The sequence below is a fragment of the Diadema antillarum genome, unplaced genomic scaffold, assembly GCF_040938485.1.
Source record: "Diadema antillarum isolate AM-2024a unplaced genomic scaffold, OU_Dant_1.0 seq00000566_RagTag, whole genome shotgun sequence".
NCBI classification, from domain to species: Eukaryota; Metazoa; Echinodermata; class Echinoidea; order Diadematoida; family Diadematidae; genus Diadema; species Diadema antillarum.
In genome coordinates, this window is record NW_027271505.1 from 623,393 (window position 1) to 647,069 (window position 23,677).

The following is a 23,677-nucleotide window of genomic DNA, read 5'->3' on the forward strand; positions in this document are numbered from 1 at the left end:
CTCTGCCTATTATAAAAGATATAATACAAGCAACACACATTTTCAAACATCTAAACCAAATCCAGTGATCACAGCAAAGCATAAGTGTGATAGGCTGGCATATTTCTTCAATACTTTCTTCCATTTCACATATTTTTTCCAAAAAAAAATCATGCAGTACATATCATCTTCACACAAAACTTAAACATTCCTTCTCTGCTCATCCTCCTTCAATTGAATTCAGATAATGAGTGCTCAATAAACCAATGGCAACCCCTCAATGCTATTACACCTCATACACCTCCACAGACGTCTGGGATAGTGTTTTCACTTTGGCAATAACACCTCTAAACTAAATCCCTGTGAAAATCTATAAAGATTGATATAAATAATGCAGTCACATACAGTTGAAATTGAATTCATACTGAATTAAGCTTTTCCAGTGCAATACGCCAGCAGACATATTTGTCCGAGATGAAATCAAACATACATTTTGATACCCATAATGTGCATGGCATTATGTAATATATGCATATATATAACAATGACATTCAACAAAAACTTGCTGAAAATACACTGAATCTCTAAATCACTTTATTTCTTGTATAACAGGCAGTCTGGAGAGGGTGGGATAAATTGCCTTGATTGCTTTTTTGGATAATGATAACATGTACATAATATAAACGCTTCATTTCACAGCTGTACATGTACTTTTGTCACAAATTTGTTTGGGAAAGGGAAGACGATTTGCCTACTGATGGTTGTGGGAATGAAATACCATTATAGCTGAGAGTGGGTAGTCTGATAAGGTAGTAGATTACGCTAGATACGAAGTGAAATCCCCTTACAATACCCTAGTGGATCTCATCAAACTACAGCCATTTAGAATCCATTCTTTCTCTGGCAATATAACAATCAATGTCTGGGAACACATCTAAAACAAGGAGACTTTCAGAGTCACCACAAAGCATGCTATGGAAATTGACCACACCTTTTTTATTGAAACACATGGCCAGTCGTCATCAAACACATGGCCATAAATGTCACCATAGGTTATGTCTTCCAATCTCTCTACAAGAAGAATTAGACTTGGTATAGAGTGTTCACTCCATTGGAGATTGAAACATAATGTAGGATGGCTTCACACAGTGTATGTATGAAGGAATATTCCATATCAGCCAATTGAATTATCCTTATGGGTACGTAAAGTACTATCAAGGAACAAGACTTGTACAAAATATACAAGGTGTGCAGATAAATTTCACAAGGGTACCTTGGTACCATAAATCTCTTTCTATCTTTAAATATTATTACAAGATATAATCCTCTGAAATACTCGTGATTGCATCTCATTGAATGAGGGAGATACCGCTCATCTCAGCTGGAAGGTCGTGGCCCATCAGCTGCAGCACAGTGGGTGCCACATCTTGCAGGGACGCGTTGTGGGAAGAAGAGACGGAGAACCTCTTGCCGGAGTTGAACATGCAGAAAGGTACTGGGAGGTGATAAGGAGAAGGGAAAATCTCGTTAGGGTTGTTTTTGTTGCTTGCTTGTTTCTGGTGGTTGTTGTGGTTGTTGTGGTTGTGGTTGTGGTTGTTGTTGTTGTTGTGGTGGTGGTGGTGGTGGTGGTGGTGGTGGTTGTGACTAAGGTTTGGTTTTTGCTATGTTTTGGTTTGGTTTGGTTCGGTTTGGTTTGATTTGGTTTGATTTGGCTTAATTTGGTTTGGTTTGGGTTGGCTTTCGCTTTGAAAATGACAAAGGTATGGATTGGATCAGGTAACATGTATGTTACAAGAAGAAATGGCAATGAGTGACAGTAATCATAATGGTAGAATACTGGCCTATTCTGTACACACACTGTTTGACAAAGCAAAGGGAAAGTTATGGAGGAATGCTCCATGAAAACACATATGCTGATAACCGCCGTGAGGATACAGCCAACATAATATCACAAACTCAGATTGCATACTCTGCAGAGTAGTAACCCTAATTCCAAGAACAATTGGGTTACTTGATTGCATAGCACAATACAGTATATGTTTAGAATAATAACGCAAGAGATACAAAGTATTAAAATCATGGTTATAAGTTGATAATTCATCACATGAACTAAATAATTTAGGACATGGTGGCTGGAGTGGAAAAAAAAAAATTGAAACATTTGTAGGAATCCAAGTACAACTGTGGTTTTTACACTGACAAATACAGAATTTCACTTGAAGTATGCATCAGCTAACTTAATGACAAAATGTCTTTCCTGTGTAAATATTGGTGGAAATATAAAGGGTTTTTAATGAGAGCTTACGCACTTGTGTAAAGCACAAGAATATTTGACTGCAGTTGGAGATAGCATTAGATTGACTAGTGTCAAGCACATTTTGTTTCCATAAATCTTAACTTTATTTTTTAATGAGCACCTGAACCAGTTTGGTATTCACATCCCCCAAGAAACAATAATAAGATATATTTTTTAAAACTCCCCTGAAAAGTCCCTACACAAAAAAATAAAAGTAGGCCATATATTATTGATGGATAACAAGGTATTACCTCTCTCAATTTTTCTCTTATAATAGATGTCATCAAAATATTTGTACATCCGATACCCAAAAAGTGAAGTTTCAGAAGTCTGAAGTACATTGAACTATGACTATTTCAATGCATTTGAATTGAAAGAAAGTCTGAAGAGTAGGTTTACGGCAGAGTAAAAATGTCTGAAATCATATTAAACTCTGAACTCTCACATCCCTGCTTGGGGCTGACCCACATACCTCTCATTGTCGTGTGCTTGGTGCTGGGGCTACCGTCCGGGGCGAGCATGATTTCAGCGTTGCCATGGTCGGCGGTCACCAGGAAGACATAGCCATGTTTCTTGCATGCTTCCTTCATGGTATTGATGGCAGCATCTAAAAACAATGCATTTTCATTCACATAGACTTTAGAACCCTCTGCGTGCTAAGAGTGCCTACCGGCAAAGCAAACCCATAGCATTGTACATACTGTCCAAAGTCCCTGGCACAGAAAGGCTTAAAGGCCCAAACTGCCAAATGTTGTCTAGATTTAAACCATGGCATAGTAAAATGCATCATATGATGTCATTTAGACCATGGCCAGGGCCCTGTTTTATCAAAAGATGAAATTGATTTTAAATTTCCTTTAAACATACAGACTGCCATAGACTTATGATAGAAATAAACTTTATAAGCAATTTTAACTCTTCATAAAAACAGGGCCCTGGTCTATATCTAGACCATGGTGTCTTTTAGTCCACCGTTTGGAAAATGCTCTGTGGTTTAGAGCATAGTTAGTCAACAGTTTAAAAGAGCTGCAGTCTAAATCTAAACCATGTTTGGGAATCCGGGCCTACATGTGTATCATTTCATGAGCATGAAAAGCAGAAGAATGAAATCAATGAAAACTGAAATGTCAGTCCTCACTCTTTCAACAGAAGTTGGGTCATGTCAAAATGAAGAATGTTCTATTCATGTTATCAATTCTTTATAAATCCTAGAAGCCACAAAGAACTCTTCAGAAAACCTGTTAGAATAGTCGCATCAAACTGCATAATTTATATCAATCACAGCTGATTGGTTTACAAGCAGCAAACAAATTTATAATCTATTGTAACTCAATCTCTGCAACACACGGCCAAGCTCACAGCACATTATCTATTTATCATAAGTCATGTCATCCTTTGTACAGTGGGAATTTCATCACCATTCAGATGGTCTACATCAGTTCCAATATAGCTCCTACCCTCTCTCAAAAACATAAAACATTTCAAACATTAATCTTATGTTGTAATGCCAATGTACATGTAGCTTTGTTGTTTATTTCTCTGTTTGTTTCATTTTTCCATCTGAGAAGATGGCTGGATAGTCCATATTCAGCTGCATTAGCTGGTTTTCCATGGGGTCCAGTTGGATGTAAGGCGGCACCACTTCGCCGAGTTATGCATCCTGCTCTTCACAAGGAATGAATGAAATGGGATCTTTTATGTGCATGAGTTGTGACTCTCTCATACACGGGACCTCCATTCTATGTCCTATCCGAGGGACAGAGTGTTTTGCCTCTTACTAGACAGTATGTAAGATTACAAATAGCATTGCCATTTAAAGCTAGACTCGGGAATTGAACATGGGTCATATGAAGTGGGAGGTAGATGCTCTACCAACTGAGCCAAATCGCCGCCCTGTGTAGTTTGTGCAAATTACAGGGCCATTAATATGATAATGATGAGGACAATGACAAAGACCATCATGATGGTGGTAGTACTGATGAGGAGGAGAAGGAAGCAGAGGTGGAGGAGGAGGAGGAGGAGGAGGAGGAGGAGGAGGAGGAGGAGGAGGAGGAGGAGGTGGAGGAGGAGGAGGAGAAAGAAGAAGAGGAGGAGTTACACCATACCTGTTGCCTCACAAGCCTGGATGGTTGCCTCATACACACCAGTGTGGCCCACCATGTCAGGTGGAGCCAAGTTGCACATCACAAATGGGTACTTTTGGGTCTTCACTGTGGCAGCAACCTGCAGTCACCACAACCATATAGGAAGTAGAACATGTACACTGATTAAAAGCCACAACTACTGTAAAAGTGGATATTTTCGCGCGACTAATTTTTCGTGCTGGGCCGGGTAAGAAGAGTTTCGCGTGTTTTTAATTCCGCGTAATCAAGACATCATGCACAGGAACATATGGCAAGCAAGAATATTTGCGTGCTTTTATTTTCGCGCTAGTTTCTGGTTGCGCGAAATGCGCAAAAATTTCAACACCGCGAAAATTTCCACTTTTACAGTAATAGCAAACAACAGCTCCAGTTAAAAATAACAAGTCAGAAATTAACCAGGTCGCAAATGATATTTAAGAGCATTTCCAAGTTTTGCCAATTTGCAAACTGGACAAAAAGCCAGGTCACATGTATGGCTGATGGCATCTACCAGGTAATGCCACTACAAAACATAACCAACATGAAGCATATCTCGAGATCATTCATGACATAACAAACACAGAGTCACATTGATACCACAATAACTTCATTTAGTCTGCTGTCAGTTTGGAGCTAAGCGGGTAGGAACATTGCACATGAGCCAGAGTCAAATCGTTCACTGTTTAACTGTCAATATACTGTCATGACTTTGTATATTGAGTTTGATAATGTCAAGAATAAGGATACCTGGTGTGAACTTCTCACCTCATCTGCAACACCTTGTACACTCATTTCAGGTTTGAGGTCATAGGTCGCGACCTTTGGCGAGGCTACCATTTTCCTTTCTTCTCCGTCAAACTGCATTTCCCTTCCTCCGTTGAAGAAGAATGTGACGTGTGCATACTTCTCAGTCTCTGACATAGGAGAGATTCAACATACAATCAATTTTGAAGAGCTGGACAGATTTTGATGGTCCTTATAACCCAACATTATTCTCAGAGCTTTGACTTGTCCTGTTTGCTCAGTGTCAGGGCTTGACATGATGAATACGATCACCAGTTCCATGACCTTTGCTCCTCACACAATTGCTCACACAAAATATCTGCTTGCTAGGCCAAACACAAACTACCCACAAACATAACACTAACCCTAATCCTAGTCCACATATCAAACTAAACCTAAAACCCTATCACAACCATAACCCTATGCCTAAGTCCTTCCAGAAAATAAGACCGGAGCAATTGTCGCAGGAGCAAATGTCGTTTCAACAAAAACCACCATATGCAGTAAAATTACATTTCTGCATGCTGTCACTAAAAGAATGAAACATTTTCTATCAACCTGCAAAGTACCGTAAAAGTGGATATTTTTGCACGACTAATTTTTTCGTGCTCGGCAGGGTAAGACGAGTTTAGCGTGTTTTTAATTCCGCGAAATCAAGTCATCACCTGCTGGAACATATGGCAAACAAAAATATTCGTGAGCTTTAATTTTTGCTCCAGTTTCGGGTTGCGCGAAATGCGCGAAAATTTCAACACCGCGAAAATTTCCACTTTTACAGTATCTCAATCAGCCACAACCTTTGTTAGGCTACTGAGCAAGTATTATTACCATTCAAATGAGCGCACTGAATTATGCACCCAGGGACTGCATATATGCTCGATGTAATTTCCAGAGCGCCGCTGTAAAAAAAAAACACTTGTATCTTTGACTTTGAATGAGGCAACCGTTAGGTAAATTCGGGGCATTACGGCATTTCTACATTCTGCATTACTGCATTTCTAACATAAATGCTTCTATGAAAAGTTTTCATAGAAAAACAGAATGTTTTTCAAAAGTGCTCATGCATTGCTGTCTCAGATTAATGTGGCATACAGGGGGTTTAAAATGTGGCACATAACATGTGAATTGAATGAATGCGGCATTATCAATAGAACATATCAGTGAAAGTTTGAGGAAGATCGGACAATCTGTTCAAAAGTTACATTTTCAGTGCCACCATCAATGGATGAAAAGACTACTACAGCTCTTGATGCCACATGCATAGAGCGATATGAAGAAAATGTAAAGAGAATTCAACATCTGTTCACTTTTCTTGCATTACAAAATAGCACGTGACTTGCCTCTTTCAGAAGGCAGGGGAAATAATATTACCCTTAAAGGACCTGTTTACCTTTGGGAGCAGTGATTTTAAAAATGTTTAAGATATCACATTTCATGCATATGTGTAGGTCTGTTGTATCACAAAACACCCTACCATACAAAATTTTTGCAGTAAAGCCTAAAATATAAGGAGATATCAGCATTTTTCTCATTAAATCGTAACTGTAGATGGTTTAGTCTGGAAACATTTTTATTATAACTATTGTTCACATTTTGTGTGTTTAACAATACTTAACATCGATTATACGGATTCAAATTTTTACAGTTGTTGTTTCTATCCCTAACTCACATTGTAAACCTATTTCAAAGCACTAATGCTGGGTTTTTGTTTCTTCTGCAAATGGTAAATTATGCCTTTAACATACATCAGTAACAAGCTGAGGGCATGTGAACTTTTTTTTTAAAATGACATTGGGTGGAATTCTCTTTATGTTTTTGTTATATTGTTCTACACGTGCGACATCAACAACTGTAGTAGTCTTCTTATCCAGCAGTGACTGCACATAAATTTTAAAAATTCATAACTTTTGAACAGATTGTCAGACTTTCCTCAAACTTTCACTGATGTGTTCTACTGATATTGCTGCACTCACTCAATCCACATGCCTCTAATGGTAAACTTTTCCTTTAAAAGAAACCAAGGGAGCTGCATGGGCATGTAAGATTTTTCTCTGCTCACCTGCACAATGGTACTGAGGGATCTTCTTGCCGGCCAGCCACTCTGCCAGTACATTCTTGGGTTCCTCAGGGGGAAAGATGACCGGTAGACAGAAGTCAGCCTTGTACTCAGTCATACAGGTCACACTCTGTGTATCCAGGAAGTAGGGAGAAGGAAGGAAAAGACATTTTTAGATGCTGAACAGTGAGTGTGCATACCACATTACATGAAACTATGATACTCTCTCTGGTAAGTGAAACCAGACAGGTATTAGAGAGGAGTGGAATCTCTTCGCAATTTGTGCAAATTTACGAGGAAGTTCTATTGCATGACAATAGAATGCTTTGCATTTTACTGGCTTTGATGTTCCATGCTCCAAGACGCTTTTTGATGCAGTTTGAATGAGGAGACCAAAGAGATTCTTGATTTTAGCAATTTCAGGCTGTATTTCAGAGGAAATTTATGGAACTTGCTGGTAATGATGGTAGGGAATAAATCCTCTTACTTTTTCTTCAAATCTTCTCATTATCAATACCCTGGGACTGCAAAAAGAAAAATTAGTACCTCTCAAAAATTTAAACATTAAACCATCTTCAGCACATTTATGCATAATTCAGTTCACCAGGTTAAGCACTTAAATGTTAAATTTGTCGGATAAAGTAATTTGCTAATACGTGTTTCTGCATGTTATAAAAACTAAGTTAAGTCTTCAACACATGAAGAAAATATGATCTTACAATGTCTTTTGGTACGACAGCTGTATCAAAGTTCCGTTGGATGGCAAACGCTTCGACTATCTGCCTCATTCTGTCCGCCCTGAAGTCGATGAAGATCAGCGTGTCGCCATCTTGGATGCAGCCCTCGCTGTCAACGATGATGGGTGTCAGAAACTCATCTGTCTGTCTCTCACTACCTTCCTTGTTGTACCTTGACTGCACCAGCTGTATGAATTCAATTCAATTCAATTCAATTCAATTCAGTTTAATTTAATTTAATTTAATTTAATTTAATTTAATTTAATTTAATTTAATTTAATTTAATTTAATTTAATTTATTTTATTTTATTTTAATTTAATTTAATTTAATTCAATTCATTTCAATCGTCCAATAAAAAAAAAAAACATCACAGGAAATTCAGAGCGGGATTTTTACATATGAATGAGGAAGCATAACAAATACAATATAATTATATAGAGAGAGAACATGGAATAATACATGATAGATAAAAAAATAACTGAACATGCATGCAAAGTCAAACTGAAAAGAACAATCGTATAAAAACGTGGCATAAAACCGAGGTTTTATGCCACGTTTTTATACGGTTGACTTGTTCTTGAATATGAATTCAAGATGAAGTGATACCCTTGTTAAAAACCTTCGCTGTGTTTGGTGGGAGGTGTGTTGTCGTTGTTTTTCACGGCACGCCATGTATTCTTTCTTGGATGTGGGTGTGGTCGAAGCATGTTCTTACCATCTTCAGGAGATGACGGGAAGACGGTAAGATCATGCTTACTAAAATGTCGAGAGGGAGTAGATCCTTTTCAGAACCACACTTATATGTGACCGTGCATCACAAAACCAACAAAAAGTTGGCTGCCGCAATTTTACACGTGGACCACACTCATATCCAAGAAAGAATATATGTGACCATGCATCACAAACCAACAGAAAGTGGCATACCCCAATTGTACACAAGGGCTCAAAACAGGTTAAAAGGGACAACTTAGTCTATCTTTTAGGTTTCTACATTTTCTGAAAGAGCAATTCTTCTTCTACAGAAGTCTAAAATTGGGTTAATAAAATGAACAGGGAACTTTGTTGCATTTTTTCAGGTTTTCTAGAACAGTATTTTTGTACTTTGGTGTCACTAGGTATGCCTTACGAGCCCCTTATCATTTCTTAAAACCCTTCACACTCTCTGCACTTATAACTCTAGTAACTACGTACAAAATGATGCCACTGCTCTGAAAATTACCACTAATTATAAGTAGAACATGCTTAAAGGCAGCCGATCGCCATCCCTAATGGTACGTAAACTCCGAACGACCGAAGTTTGTGCATGCAATTGCGCAATGCCAGACTCTCGGTGCTACAACCGTATATCCATAAACGTGTGGGACAATGCTGCCACTGAGACAAGTGTGTGTGTGTGCATGTGTGTGTACGCATCATACACAAACATTGTCACCGCGAGCTGCGGTGATTGGAGGAGAGAGGCCAGAAGACGTGTGTGTATGTGTGTGTGCATGTGTGTGTACGCATCATACACATATATTGTCACCGCGAGCTGCGGTGATTGGAGGAGAGAGGCCAGAAAACGCGTGGCTCTTTTGGCCTCTCTTCATGCGCATGCGCACTGAGTGTGTGCGTCCATTCGGAAGCTCACGTGGCTCGCTTGGACAGCCATTTTGGGTTAGGAGATAAGCACAGAGAGCGCTGTCGTGACCTACGCGTTTTGTTCGCTGACCCATTGAGCCAGCGCTATTCTCATTCGGGGTCACTACATTTGATACAGAATGGGGGAGGCAGCGTGTTGCGTTCGTCTCCGTGCCGCACAAACCACTCGCCACGACCGAGTGCCTTTAATGACTGTGGAAAATATCGGTTTGATCTGATAATCCAATCAATGTTGTTGCTACTGAGTTTTACATCCTGTTTTATCCCTCATTCATTACACAGAACCTGGCGAAATTAAGTACTTTATTATAATTATCATCATTATTTATTCAGCCAATGAAAATAATAATAACAGTAACATAGGCCCTAATGTACATGTACATTCACGTGAAAATGGAACAGTTGATGTATAACACAAATGATATGACCACGGAAGCAACACATGGGCTAGGGCTCACAAAAGTAATTATCTTACTGTCATCCTAAACTTCAAACCTCTTTTCTCAGTTAACACTTTGCCAATGTGTGTACTTTCTGTCCATTATTTAGATAGATCAGGTAAGTCCATCTACATTGATTTATATATCATTTTAAAGCTTAGAATCTGCCCTTAACTAAAATTCATGTCTGGCGACCTTTTTGTTGATTTTGTGATACAGGGTCACGTATGGTGTACTGTGAAACCACCAACCACTACAGGTTCTACCAATATAGAAACCTTCAAAAAAATTCTCACTGTGCTTTGTACACTGCAGGGGATACACACTGACGTGCTCTCTTTACCTATTAGCGCAGATGTCTGGAAACTACCAGTAATTGTCAATAATGCAGATTACCTAATCTCTCTAATCCCTTTTGTGCCCCAATATGGCCTTCCTGTTGGACTGAGGTATGCTGCTACACCTGAATGGGTTTGCTCATTAACCACTAGGTCATGTCTGAATGAGCTTCTGAATGTGTATGAAAGCCTCGCACAGTTTGCTAACTCCCTGAACACATGACAGTTAACCAAGCCAGAATTAACCAACTGCTTTACAATGATATTGTCTTTTATTAACAAAAGAAGCCATTCAACATCAAGACACACATAATGCACATATCATCCAATGAGTAAACCAATCATTATCGGAAACCTAAAACTGAAGCAGCCAACATGATATTCCTGCATGCCCAGATACCAACATAAAGCATAGGAAGGGACCACATGATAGAATACAAAGGTATGACCAGTAATGCCTTGATTTGGTTGACTTATGGCTAAAGAGATCAAATAAGAATTTGTGAAAACAATACAGCATAATACAGACTGAATTTCAAAAAAAACAAGAGACCCGCGGGTCTAGCGCTCACCTGAGTATCGCAAGTTCACCTTTCACGCAGTCACTAATCTAAATCATTCACAGCTCTACCAAAATTTGACCAGGCATTCTCAAGTAGAAGATGAAAATGTACAATAAGGGCCCAAGTTTTTTAAGATTCCTTAATTTGGGGAGATTGGGGCCCCCTGGGGCCCTCTGGGTGGGGCATCGTGCCCATTTTCATAAATTGAGATCCTGAGCCCCTAGGGATGCTACCTGCCAAGTCTGACGAAAATACATCATGAGGTTTTCAGGAAGAAGATGAAAATGTAAAATTCAGGCCCCCATTTTGACCTTCCCAACCAACCCCCCCCCCCCCCCCTGCCCCCAAGAGGGGCACCCCTGGATCTCCTATGAACAAACTTGAAACTACAGTCATTAATGTACTCACTCATAGTATTATCTTAGCTCTATAACTTCTGATTGCTACCTGCCAAGTTTGGTGAAAATGGGTCATGGGGTTCTCAAGAAGAAGATAAAAATGTACAATTTAGGCCCTATTAGGACCCCACCTCACCCCCTCCCCTGGGTCCCAAGGGAGGCACCCCTGATTCTGCCATGAACAAACTTGAAACTGCAGTCATCAATGTACAAACTCATAGTATTAACTTAGCTCTATCACTTCTGGTTCTAGAGAAGAAAATTTTGACAGATTCCTTAATTTTGGGGCGTTTGGGCCCCCTGGGGGCCCCCTGGGTGGGGCATGGTGCCCATTTTAACAAATTGAGTTCCTAACCCCCTAGGGATGCTACCTGCCAAGTTTGGTGAAAATGGGTCATTGGATTCTCAAGAAGAAGATGAAAATGTACAATTTAGGCCCCTTTAGAACCCCTCCCCACCGCCCTCCCCTGGGTCCCAAGGGGGGCACCCCTGATTCTGCCATGAACAAACTTGAAACTACAATCATCAATGTACTAACCCATAGTACTAACTTAGCTCTATCACTTCTGGTTCTAGAGAAGAAGATTTTGACAGATTCCTTAATTTTGGGGGGTTTGGGCCCCCCTGGGGGCCCCCTGGGTGGGGCATGGTGCCCATTTTAACAAATTGAGTTCCTAACCCCCTAGGGATGCTACCTGCCAAGTTTGATGAAAATCAGTCTTGGGGTTTTCAAGAAGAAGATGAAAATGTAAAAAGTTTACGCACGACGCACGACACACGACGCACGACGGACGACGGACGACGCACGACGCACGACGCACGACGGACGCCGGACGAAGGGCGATCGCAATAGCTCACTTGAGCCTTTGGCTCAGGTGAGCTAAAAAACCACTAATTTCATTTGACCATTTGATAACGCATGTAATTGTCAAGTGGGTTAGCAATAACATTTGTATTTTCCCTGGATATCCAAATAAATGCAGAGTAGCTTTACATAATCGAACTGGCTACACTGAAAATCACACTGCGAGAGAATGAAACCAAGAGAACACTGACATACTGAGTATTCTTACGTGTATGACATTGTCCCTGGTAACCGATTCACCAATGCCCTGGACAAGTCCCTCATAGGCAATCTTGATCCGGTCATTCCTCTTGTCCCTATCCATGGCATAGTAACGACCCATCACTGTTGCAAGGGTGCCGTACTTAATCTCATCCAAATAGTCCAGGGTCTGCTTCAGGTATGTAACTGATAACAGAGGCAAGGTTATGACTTAGTTTCATACATAATCACTTGTAATGACACAGATCAAATGACTCTGTGGATCAAATTCACATATTTATTTGTGAATTGAATGCAACCTTGGCATGATTGTCAACAGTGTTAGGATGTAACAGGGTACACAGACTGATTGACCTATCAATTTATTTGACTTCTTGTGTTAATCACAAAACACCTACAAAGATTCTAGCTATCCAATTGGTTGATTGCTAATCATGTGATAGGCGATATAAAGTACCATTGCACGCTGTCACAGCTGAACCGTGCAATTTCAGCATAGCAAAAATAGATATTGCGAGGCTGACATCGCCAATTTATATTGGCTACCTTGTTAGGCTTGTGATCAACTCATTTATTTTTGTACTGCACCCCTCCGATGTCACAATATATATACCTTTGCCATGTGCACTACAGCAGTTACAAGCATGCATTCAGTCACTCATTTTACTATCAACAATTTAAGCAGATTGCTTTCGTGCATGACTTGACTGACTATACTGTACCACAGTACAATGTAAAGCCAATTACATTTCACAAAAAAGTTTGTCATTTCTGTACTACATTCAAGAATCGGTGTAGACCACATCCCTTGACATCTGAGGTGTTGTATAAAACAAATAGTGCATGGTCTTCACTCTGGCAATGGAACAAAATTTTCGCACTCAGTGCAAAAAATCTTGTTCCATCACACTTTCTTACAACCATTCAGTATATGTATACTATTTACAGGAAAGCAAGTCTCTTGCAAATGGAACAAGATTTTGCACTCAGTGCGAGAAATCATGAACCACTCACACTCATGACCATTCACCATTTGTATAGGCCTACTATTCACTTGCAAGCAAGAAATTTTCTTGGCATGAAATTTCCACAAATTTGAGCCAATGGCCTCTTTCTTGGCATGAAATTTTCACAAATTGCCTCTGGCATTCACTACATACACTAGTAGATAATAGAAAAGAATTTTTGCATACATTTTAATTTCATGAATCATTGTTCTCGCAAAATTCACAAAAATGCAATGCATGTAAACACTCCTCGCTTACAGCAAGGAGGTTCGAGAGATGGAGTTACAACTGACTATAATTATTCAATCAGCTGTCAGTTTTCTATGGATGGACAAAAGAATTCCACAGGTGCATATGTGCCTTTGATGTTCGATGCTTGAAGCCGCCATCTTTCTGAGCAATCTGAAGATTCACTTTTAACGCGAACATAATATCGGGTATATGCTGCTCGTTTATATATCAAATGCAATGAAATTTCACCTAATGATAAAGCATATAAAACAAAAGTCAATTCCGCTCGAAAATATGTGCAAAAGTGTAAATCTGAGCTGTATTTTGTGTAAGTGTTTGAAATTTTACCCTCATGGAAAGCCGGTTTTATCACTTTTCTCCTTTCATCCACCACATGAAACTAATATGGTATGATCTTCAAGTATAGTTCTTTTTTATTAATATGTCAGATTAGCGTACAGACACGTACATTCGAGTAATTTTGATATCTATTTCAGCAATATTTGAGCAATTTCTATTCGCGCACCCCCGTGCCTTTACCATTGTCTACCGCCCATCGTTTGTAAGTGGGGATAGCGAAAAGTAATTACCATCATAAAGACATATCTTCTGTAGAGAGTGGCTGGTCATTATGTAATGAGACATGAATTTATTGTCTTCCTACCTGAGGGGCAGATCCAGTTTGACACATACTTCAAATATTTTTGAGTGGCGGCTTCGAGCATGAGATCAAACGAATAAGACTGTTGTGACTCCATTTCTCGAACCTCCTTGCTTACAGCACACAGATTCAGAAGCAAACTCATGCTGTATATTGTAAGGATTGATTGTGTTGATTCTGAATTATCGAGCAGAACATATTTTAGTATTCACATATAAATCATACATTTCTGACTGTCACATAGAAGCGCATCCAAAGCTGCTCTTAGCGTCTTACCTCCACTTGTTGGACTAGTGTCGCGCCCATCACTGAAGAAGTGGACATAGGACTTAGGGACACCTGCATCCTTGGCCCCAGACAGAAGAGCAAATAGGTGTCGGATGTGAGAGTGGACACCACCATCACTCACCTGCACAGGAGAGAGGGTAAAAAGAAATGGGTACAAGACCAAAACATAGCCAAGGTGTTTTAGTTAGCAGTAGCTTTGATAGTTTCAATCATCCACTATGAAAGAATGCATACAGTCCACCTCGTCCAAATCGACCTTGCATAGGTAAAAATAATTGGCCACGTCAAAGGAGAATTCTACCCTACTGTAGATGGATACAAACATGTGTTCATTCTATAGTGTGAGTTAACATTCATGTAAGTCAAAGAACATTCTCAGGTCCCTTGGGATTCATCTTAAGCAGGTTGACACTACATTCTTTGTTGTACATTTTTTACATCGCTGAAAAAGAAAGCATTAGAATGGAACTTTAAAAAGCATCCTAAAATTTGCAAATAAAACCTTTAGTGAAAGCTGAGAACATATTAAACATAAACATTGCACTTCTGCAGGCCTACACTGTATTTTGGTGAAGAAAATAAATGGAAAAGAATATGAACCCTCATTTTGCGCAATGTAAAGTGCTTCCTTGGCAGAATATTGCCCTACGATTTTGATGACGTCACAAGTGGCCTACACCAACTTTCAATACGCATATGTAAATCGCGCTGATGTACTTTCATACCCACGTAGACAGCTCAAATTCCACAAAACCATATTACACCAAATTCACAGAAAATTCTCAATAGCTCATTTCCAAACACTCATGCAAATTTGAAGCAAATCATTTATCAGGAACTGTTGATATTGATGACAATTTACACGTCGTCGCTCAAAACTCACTGTCACTCTTCCCAAGCTTTGCTGCGTACGCTGCTTGCACAATCTGAAATCAGAAAAAAAAAAATCTCTATCAGAAATTGCCACTCACTGTCCTCAACATATTCAAACTAATGTGAAACTGCTTGAAATTCCATTCTAAAAGTAACAACGATCAATAATGGCAGCAAGTTGAGCTCCTACTCAAATTACGGCCATGTGACAGCATTCTGGTTCATTGTATGTACATGTATATACCGTACGAGACTGCGTGTACTGTCCAGCAGGTCAACCTTGCAGCAAAGGCTATTCAAGCAGCCGGCAAAGGGAGCGCAGTAGAGAGTCACATTCATGCATGTAATGTACATCATGTAGCATGCAATGCACGGTCAAGGTCTAGTGCACGGTATGCCGCTAGTGCAACAAGTGTAACAAAAGCAAGGGAAAATACAACAACAGTAACTAACAACCCTTCTCCATTCCACGTATACCAACCCTCAGTATTACTGGGGTCAAGTCACAACTCATCTTTGTTTCTCCTCGCAAATTGTTCATCATTATCATCGTCACAGCCATCCGGCCTTCTCAGCACGCCCCTGCTCATGTTACTACCTTTATATGCAGCTGCAGCAAACACACCGGCAGCAGCGTATTGGTTGTTTACCTTCCGCTTCAGGGTCAAAATCACCTAAATGTCTGTAATTACTGTTTGAATTTGAGGACTACGTATCCTTCCACCTCCTCTTTGCTGGGTGCCACTTCAATACTCAAATCAAGAATGTTGTCGCCCATTTCCCTTCAAGAAACAGTTTGGGAAAGAGTTACACTACACAAACTGTGCAGGAAGCAAGACTTGCACCCACTGGCTGTTGGAGTGCAGCTGGCTTGCAGAGAGCGTACATGTAAGCCACTTGTGACGTCATCAAAATCAGGCCAATATTCTCCACGAAAGAAAGACATTCGACGAGCCATATTTTTGCTGAATCTTATTCATAATCTCTCACTCAGGATGGCAATTAGTCGCCAAAAATGGGGAAATTTGCACAAGCTATGACATTTCCTGTGTAAACATGTCAAATATGGCAAAGATGAAAATCATTGAGGTTCCAATTTATGATATACAGCAGTTCCATGGACATCTTAGGTCCACATCATCTAAAGATTACAATGGCTTGGTGTTCTTCCGTAAGTGTGTCCAGGTACTTAAATGGTACCTTGGATAGGTTTGACAGTTTGCTTGTTTTGTTTGTTTTGTTTTGTTTTTTAATTAAATACAGTGCACTTCCATTATAACTGCTCCAGTGCCTGTGTCCACAAGAAAATGCAAAAACATGTCTGTTTGTGTCATTTAACAATGTAAAAAACTCAGTAACTGAAATATATAACATAAGGGAAGCCAGCTGTGTCAGTATGACCTAAGAGTCTTCAAAAATCTTGTCACACATATTCACAGGATTTTCTCTGTTTAATTCATATTCAGAAGACAGCGACCACTTGAAGCGGACATTCTCTCGCAAATTAAAATTTACGACTCATTTGAACTGGACAAAGGTAACATCAAACTACAAACTGGCCACAAAACAGACATGGAATCACAAACCAGTCCAAGAAAATGTAGTCTGCCATTTCCCAAGTTTGCCCGCTGGCAGGCGTCGACAAAGGATGGCCGGCTGAACATCGACTTGTCCTTGATTGATAGATCGATTTTGACGATGCTCTGGTACATGGCGCGGCCGGCACCAATGGTCAGGTGGCCAACTTCGCTGTTACCCATCAGCCCTGCGGGAAGACCGACGGCCAACCCCGAGGCGTCGAGTGAGACAAACTCTCCATCTGATTGGCAGAGTTCGTCCATCACGGGAGTCTTAGCATTAAGGATAGCATTGCCTGCAAATGAAAAGGAAAAGAGTAATCATTTTATTGATTCTGTTAAAACATGATGATGCAATTGTCCAAATGTCGATCAATTTCACAAAGGTTTCATCTTTGATTTTATCATCACATTACAATGTACACATCACAACATTGTAAAGCACTAGGTCAATCCACTTCTTGTAATATTGTTTACCTTTTCAAATGCTTCAGTTGTTCATAACAGCAAAAAAAAAGTGTCAAAAAAGAAATAATCTAACTTTGTCAATGTTAAAAGTGTTACATTTCATTAAACACTGCTTTGTACCATTTCGCTGTAATGTTATATAAAGCAATATGAAATTATTCAACTACAGCAATTCATGTTACCTGACTGATATTAGAAATAGAAGTGAAATGAATTACTTCTAAGCACTTTCATACAACATTCTCTTGTGCCAGAAAAATCAAAGCAATTATTTACTCACCCTTTGGGTCATCACAGATACCCCATCCATCAATCACTACAAGGCAGACATTCATTGTGGCACGTTTTGCCGGCTGGCAGGATCCCCTGTACAAACACAAAAGAGAGAAAAATGGCACTAATGAAATGCCTACACTTCTAAATCACATTTACAGGTCCACTTATTCTGAATCACTTATCCCCTATAACAGTAACAAGTGTCACTAAAAAGCTTTAGTTAGAAACATACTTGTAAGCTCAACAGGCTTGTCAACCATTTCTGTTTTACACCCTTTAGAACACCAATGACATTCACTCAATGACCGACAATAGCTTTCATTGCCACCTGGATGATGCAGCAATAAACCTAATCAGACTATCTTTTCTGTTCCTTTTTACTTTTTCCTATTCCTCAATAATGCCTTTTGATAACGACACAATGCCAGTTTTACGATGACTGCACACAGTTACGGCAGTTTGGGAGTAGAACCATCAGGTGTGGTTGGTGGCTGCGATTGATGTGATGACATCGGTCAATGTCTTTTGGTTGTAGTCCATTTCTAAGGTTGTAATTGCCAATACACAGAACAATGTCCTCTGTCCGCACACAAGTGCTTAGGTTTTCTACATGTAAAACCTAGAATATGCTCAGTTTTTGGTTGACCGAAAGATCGGTCCGTCTCTGTCCGTCGAGGAATGGTCCGCGGAGACTGCGTCTGGCTTCACGGATCCCCTCCGTATGTCTACGGAGGAGAGCGTTAATGGCAAAAAAAAAAAGACTCCTCCGGACAGACGGATCTTTCTGTCTAGGTTTTCGGTTCACCATGTGTGACTGCTTAAAAGGACTGTTGGAATGAAAGGAGGAATGAGAAGGTAGAAGAGGCAAGAAATTGAGCCTCCTTTCATTCTAACATTCCTTTTTTGAGGACTCACACATGGTGAACCGAAAACCGAGTAAATGCTATGTGGACTCTACACCACCATGCAAACGCCTTCCTTCAACAATCATGTAAAACCTATCTCCCGAATTCACGAAAGGTGGTACAAATGAAACCATGGTTTAAACCTTGGACAAAAACTACGGAGCGCCAAGTGTCGCATGGAATATTTCGTTATGAAATCAGTCATTTTGTCGATGAACTGATTAATTTGTATCGAAATGACAAAAAAAATGAATATTTCGTCCACAAAATGATAATATCGTTAACGAAACGGTCATTTACTAGTCCACGAAATGACAAATTTCGTAACGAAATATTCCATGCGACACTTGGCGCTCCATGACGGTTTAAATCATGTTCATTTGTACCACCTTCGTGAATTCGGGCCAAAGTGTTTAAACGTTTGTGTGAGATCGAGTTTTGGCACAGGGAGGTCAAACCTGAATTGGCATTCTTGCTTTATTTCGGTTTGAGTTTAAAACATACACACACGGTCACATACCAAGTGTAAATTACAGATACACGCAACAAAACGAAACAAAATGTCTGAGGTCCCAACCCATCCCATCCTCCCATCCGGCCAAGTTCCACCGCAGCCACATCTCGACGAGGCTTGGGTCATCGTGTTCTGCGGAGCATGCAGTCCGGAGTGACCAGCTTCAGATATGCATGGCCAGCCATGGCAAGGTTGCAAGACTAAAAGTAAAACAGTAACTTTAGAACTCTAAACGTTAGTAAAATTGTTTAGTGTTTAGTGCGTACAGTGTAGCACTGGTACAATGGTACCACACAGACCAATCAATACGGTGTGACCCCTCACAATTCAGGTTGAAATGAGGTTAGCAGCATCATGAACGTGAACAGTATCTTACCTTAGACCTCTAACGTTAGAGTCTAGGAATGGATTTTCTCTAGAATCTACTTTCACAGAGTACCACTGGCTCACAGACACACAGGTCACAGTGTCACTGCGCTGCGCTGGTCGTAACGACCGTGGCGTTACGTCGCGTCGTTAGATATCACTTCACTGACTGTCACTGAATAGTAAATCTGCTAATAGCAATGACTAGTTTATTTACAGGTTTATGATATTCGTAGATAGCAAGACATGCGACTAACATCCCACTTACTCAGCAAATATAGTTCCTCTTCGTAGAAGAACCAGATTCTCTTACTCGCTTGGCCCCAGTCGCCTTAGTCCCAGGTACTGGGTCATTGGTGAATGAGCTATGGGGTGCCGTTCACTCATTACCATTGGAAATGCCTGCACGTATGCACCGCACACACGCTTGACTTCGACGATTTCTCCGGAATCGATCGATCTACCAGCGTCTTTTTACTACACATGCAGTGTGTGCATGGCATGTGCGTGATCGGCCCATAGAGAGGGCGCCCGTCAAATTTGTAGGGAATGATAACAAGACCTCAGCGTTCACGTCTCGTAATCATTTGACACCCAACATACCATGAACATCTTATAGGTCTAACGAATATGATATTTTATCGTCAGTTTTGTTTCCATTTGTGATTCTTCTGCTTTATTTTCTCTCTTTCTCTCTGCCTAGCATATTGTGCTTTTGAAAATTATTTGACGATGGTATATGAATTGCATTTTATCAAACAAAAATTTTAGATTAATTTTCACCTCCTAAGTTTGGCAAAGGGAGTCAGCGTTCCCTAAATTTCTTTGTCGTTTTCGCCAAATACAGGAATGATATTCTTTTTCAGTTGCTTCACGCCGCGTGAAATAATCTTCAATCTTTTCTGCATTTTTTAAAATCTGTACAATGAGAAAGAAGCCAGTACAAAATAAACAGGTGCATGATGATGGTAGTCCAACAATAACTAATTCGATCTGTGACAGAATTCATTCGACGTTCAAAATTATTTCACCAGAACCCAAAGACACATTATATTAAACATGCAGTAATCATGCTTCTATCACATAGCAAACCATCGTAATATCATTTCCTATAAAATTGAATTACATCAAGTCAACAACAAACTTGGCAAAAACAATAACAATAACAACAAGAGCAGCAACAACAGCAACAAAACCAACAACAACATCAACAAACACCCATTGGGATTTAATGTGTATAAAGCTGTAAAGTAAAATCGTATATACAAAGTATAACAAGAGGACATCCCGCACCTGTAGAAAAAGAGTTCTCGTTATATTAAGAGACTGCAAGTCGTTTTCACTCATCAATAAACAACGACAATATATTTTCAGATGGAGATTATTAGGCAAAGTTATACATACGCTTAAATTTTCCTCTTTAAACCAATATAGCAGTACAGTCAAGAACACATGCATACGATGGTTTCTCTCTACATTGAGGAGTAAACAGAAAATGTACATTTATTCTCCCACGGTTGTAACGACCATTATATTTTGTTATTAAGCAAACATATGAAAATAATGTTGAAATGTATAACCACAGTTGATGTAGATTATCATCCATATCCAGTCGAAGTACAAACTTCAAAATCATTATAGATCACACATAGTAGGACCATTCTTCCACTGGGAGGACGTCAGTATAGGAAGCTGATAGGAGATTGTTTATCGGCTAAACGTCGCACGACGTAAGTTTCCATTTCAGTTTTATGAATTATAATAATTTTGGAGTTTATAACCACAGTTCTTCAGCGGGTTCTTTTATTTTTTGGTAATCATGTGGATTCAGTTCTCTTATCTCACCTTGTTCTTTCTGTGAATCAGGTTGTCTTCATGTCTTTATAAATTTACCACTAGAGACTTTATGAAATTGTTATAGGCCTACTTTATGTCCGACTATAATAGAAAATTCCAATATAGATGCAATTAAAAAGTCGTGCGGTACTTGAAAATAACTGAGCAAGCATGATTTGGACTGCAGTGTTTCATAAAATCAAAACAGACTGTACTGCATACCCGAAGTTAATCTCTGTATAACTTTATCTTTCTAATAATTATTTTTATATTGTTATCCATCGTTATCGGGAATTGAATATCGCATTTCTCCCCCGATATCTACACTCACACACACGCGTACCCACACAAAAAGAAAGCAAAACAGTGTGACATTCAATTAAATTTGCTGTTATGCACTCGAAGATAATAATACCTCGCGCACTGCATGCATGCGTATCTCCATATATATCTTTACGCATTCGTTGCAAAAGATGACATTCTATTAAACAATCGAAAAGCAGACATGAAAGCAAGAGCGGAAATTTCATAAACTTCCTGAAACCTTGATCTAACTTCACTAGAAGACGAACATCGGTTCGTATCATTTTGCCCTGACAATTCCGGCAGTTATTTCCTCCAGCCTCTTTCTGATGTAGACCTATTAATATAGCCAATCCCACGGATCGATCACTCCGTACTCAAACTGTTATTTTCGCGAGGGTTTACTTTTCGCGAATGTCGCGAATCACAGTTGGACCGCGAATTTAAAAACACATGAAAATATCACCATGCTCTAAGGTAAGTGCACTATGAGGATGTCCTATGTGTCAATTCGCGAAAACAACATCTTGCGAAAATGTCCGTGATCTCCTTATTCGATAATATCTGTACGCGAAAATAATAGCGTACACAGCAGTATTTTGTTGCGGGTTCTTGTCTTCAGACGGAAAGGCACCGTCGCGCCATGTTTGACCACAAAACCATTGTTTGGATCTGTTGTCTAAATGTGTTGAGAAGTGCATACTAAATAATGAAAAATCGGGCACAATGATTTTGAAGCAGCAATTGCTTTTCCAGTTTGGGAACTACATTTTCAAATAAATAATGCTTGTAAAGTTATGGATGACATTGGTCCAATAAGTCTCAGCCATTTCGTTTGAAATAATTGTTTTAGCAGTATATTGTCGTTCAGTTTTGGAATGAATTGGAATAATAGGGCCTATAAGGAAAGGAGACGATTTTTTTATTTATTTATTCATTATCTTTTTTTTTTTTTTTGGGGGGGGGGGGTGTCACATAGTCATGGACTATGAAGAAAACGTACCCCACTCCATTGCAGTTAGGTGATGAATAATGAATTAATGAAATAAATAATGCTTATAAAGTTATGGATGACATTGGTCCAATAAGTCTCAGCCATTTCGTTTGAAATAATTGTTTTAGCAGTATATTTTCGTTCAGTTTTGGAATGAATTGGAATAATAGGGCCTATAAGGAAAGGAGACGATTTTTAAATTTATTTATTCATTATCTTTTTTTGGGGGGGGGGGTGTCACATAGTCATGGACTATGAAGAAAACGTACTCCACTCCATTGCAGTTAGGTGATGAATAATGAATTACAAAAATATTGATAAATAAGCAAGCAAAATAAATACTGATCAGAGCTTGACATGAGTGGTGGCCCGGGGCCACCAAAAATCGATGACGGGTCACCAAATTTCCAAAAGGGCCATCTTTTAGGGTATTTAAGCTCAGAAATGGATTGTCATGTTTCCATTTATTTCGGACCACTACATTTCTCTTTCGGGCAACCACAAACTTCAGATTTAAAGATGTAAGTGGCCGGAACGGGCCACCATAGAAAAAAAAATTGTTGTCGAGTCCTGCATGCTGATGAACAAGAATATAGACAAATAAACCCAAAGATTAGTGGACATGCACGCTTGTGAGCATCCTTGTTAGCACTCAGGAAGGTTTTAGCTCAACTCTGGAAATTTTCAGTGTGTACCATATAGGCCTATTAATAGGCATGAAACTGACAGGACTGGAGATTGTATTTCTATATCAAATTGACACGGAACACAATAAAACAATAATGATTCAATAAATTGTTTAAAATGGTACAATACATTACAGTCATTTTACTTTGAGTAGGTTTTATGTTTTTGTTTGTTTGTTTGTTTGTTTGTTTGTTTGTTTGTTATTTGTTTGTTCGTTTTTCAGAAATAAGATTACAGTGCCAAATAATGGATGAAAGTTTTGTATACGAT

The 23,677-nt window shown here is 39.4% G+C and overlaps 1 protein-coding gene across 1 annotated transcript; it reads right to left on the reverse strand.

Annotated features, from left to right (window-relative positions):
• Window positions 1–561: 561 nt before the first annotated feature.
• Window positions 562–19,968, reverse strand: LOC139735226 (2,3-bisphosphoglycerate-independent phosphoglycerate mutase-like). Its single transcript, XM_071645982.1, has 11 exons — window positions 19,856–19,968; window positions 17,807–17,892; window positions 17,068–17,354; window positions 14,597–14,729; window positions 12,429–12,607; window positions 7,957–8,160; window positions 7,241–7,367; window positions 5,164–5,312; window positions 4,381–4,498; window positions 2,748–2,882; window positions 562–1,474 (listed from the first exon to the last, which is right to left on the reverse strand). Exons 2-11 carry the CDS (start codon window positions 17,859–17,861, stop codon window positions 1,329–1,331), a joined length of 1,533 nt encoding a protein of 510 aa, XP_071502083.1. The 5' UTR covers window positions 17,862–17,892; window positions 19,856–19,968; the 3' UTR covers window positions 562–1,328.
• Window positions 19,969–23,677: the final 3,709 nt, after the last annotated feature.

Bases quoted from the DNA above. Each gene is read 5' to 3' on its own strand.
- LOC139735226 (XM_071645982.1), bottom strand. From the start codon at position 17,861: ATGAATGTCTGCCTTGTAGTGATTGATGGATGGGGTATCTGTGATGAC. The intron at 14,730-17,067 runs GTTTGTGATTCC...TCTCCTGTGCAG, and splicing joins GACTACATTTTCTTGGACTG to GTGAGTGATGGTGGTGTCCA. The intron at 1,475-2,747 runs GTATGTGGGTCA...ATCACCTCCCAG, and splicing joins CAAGCACACGACAATGAGAG to TACCTTTCTGCATGTTCAAC.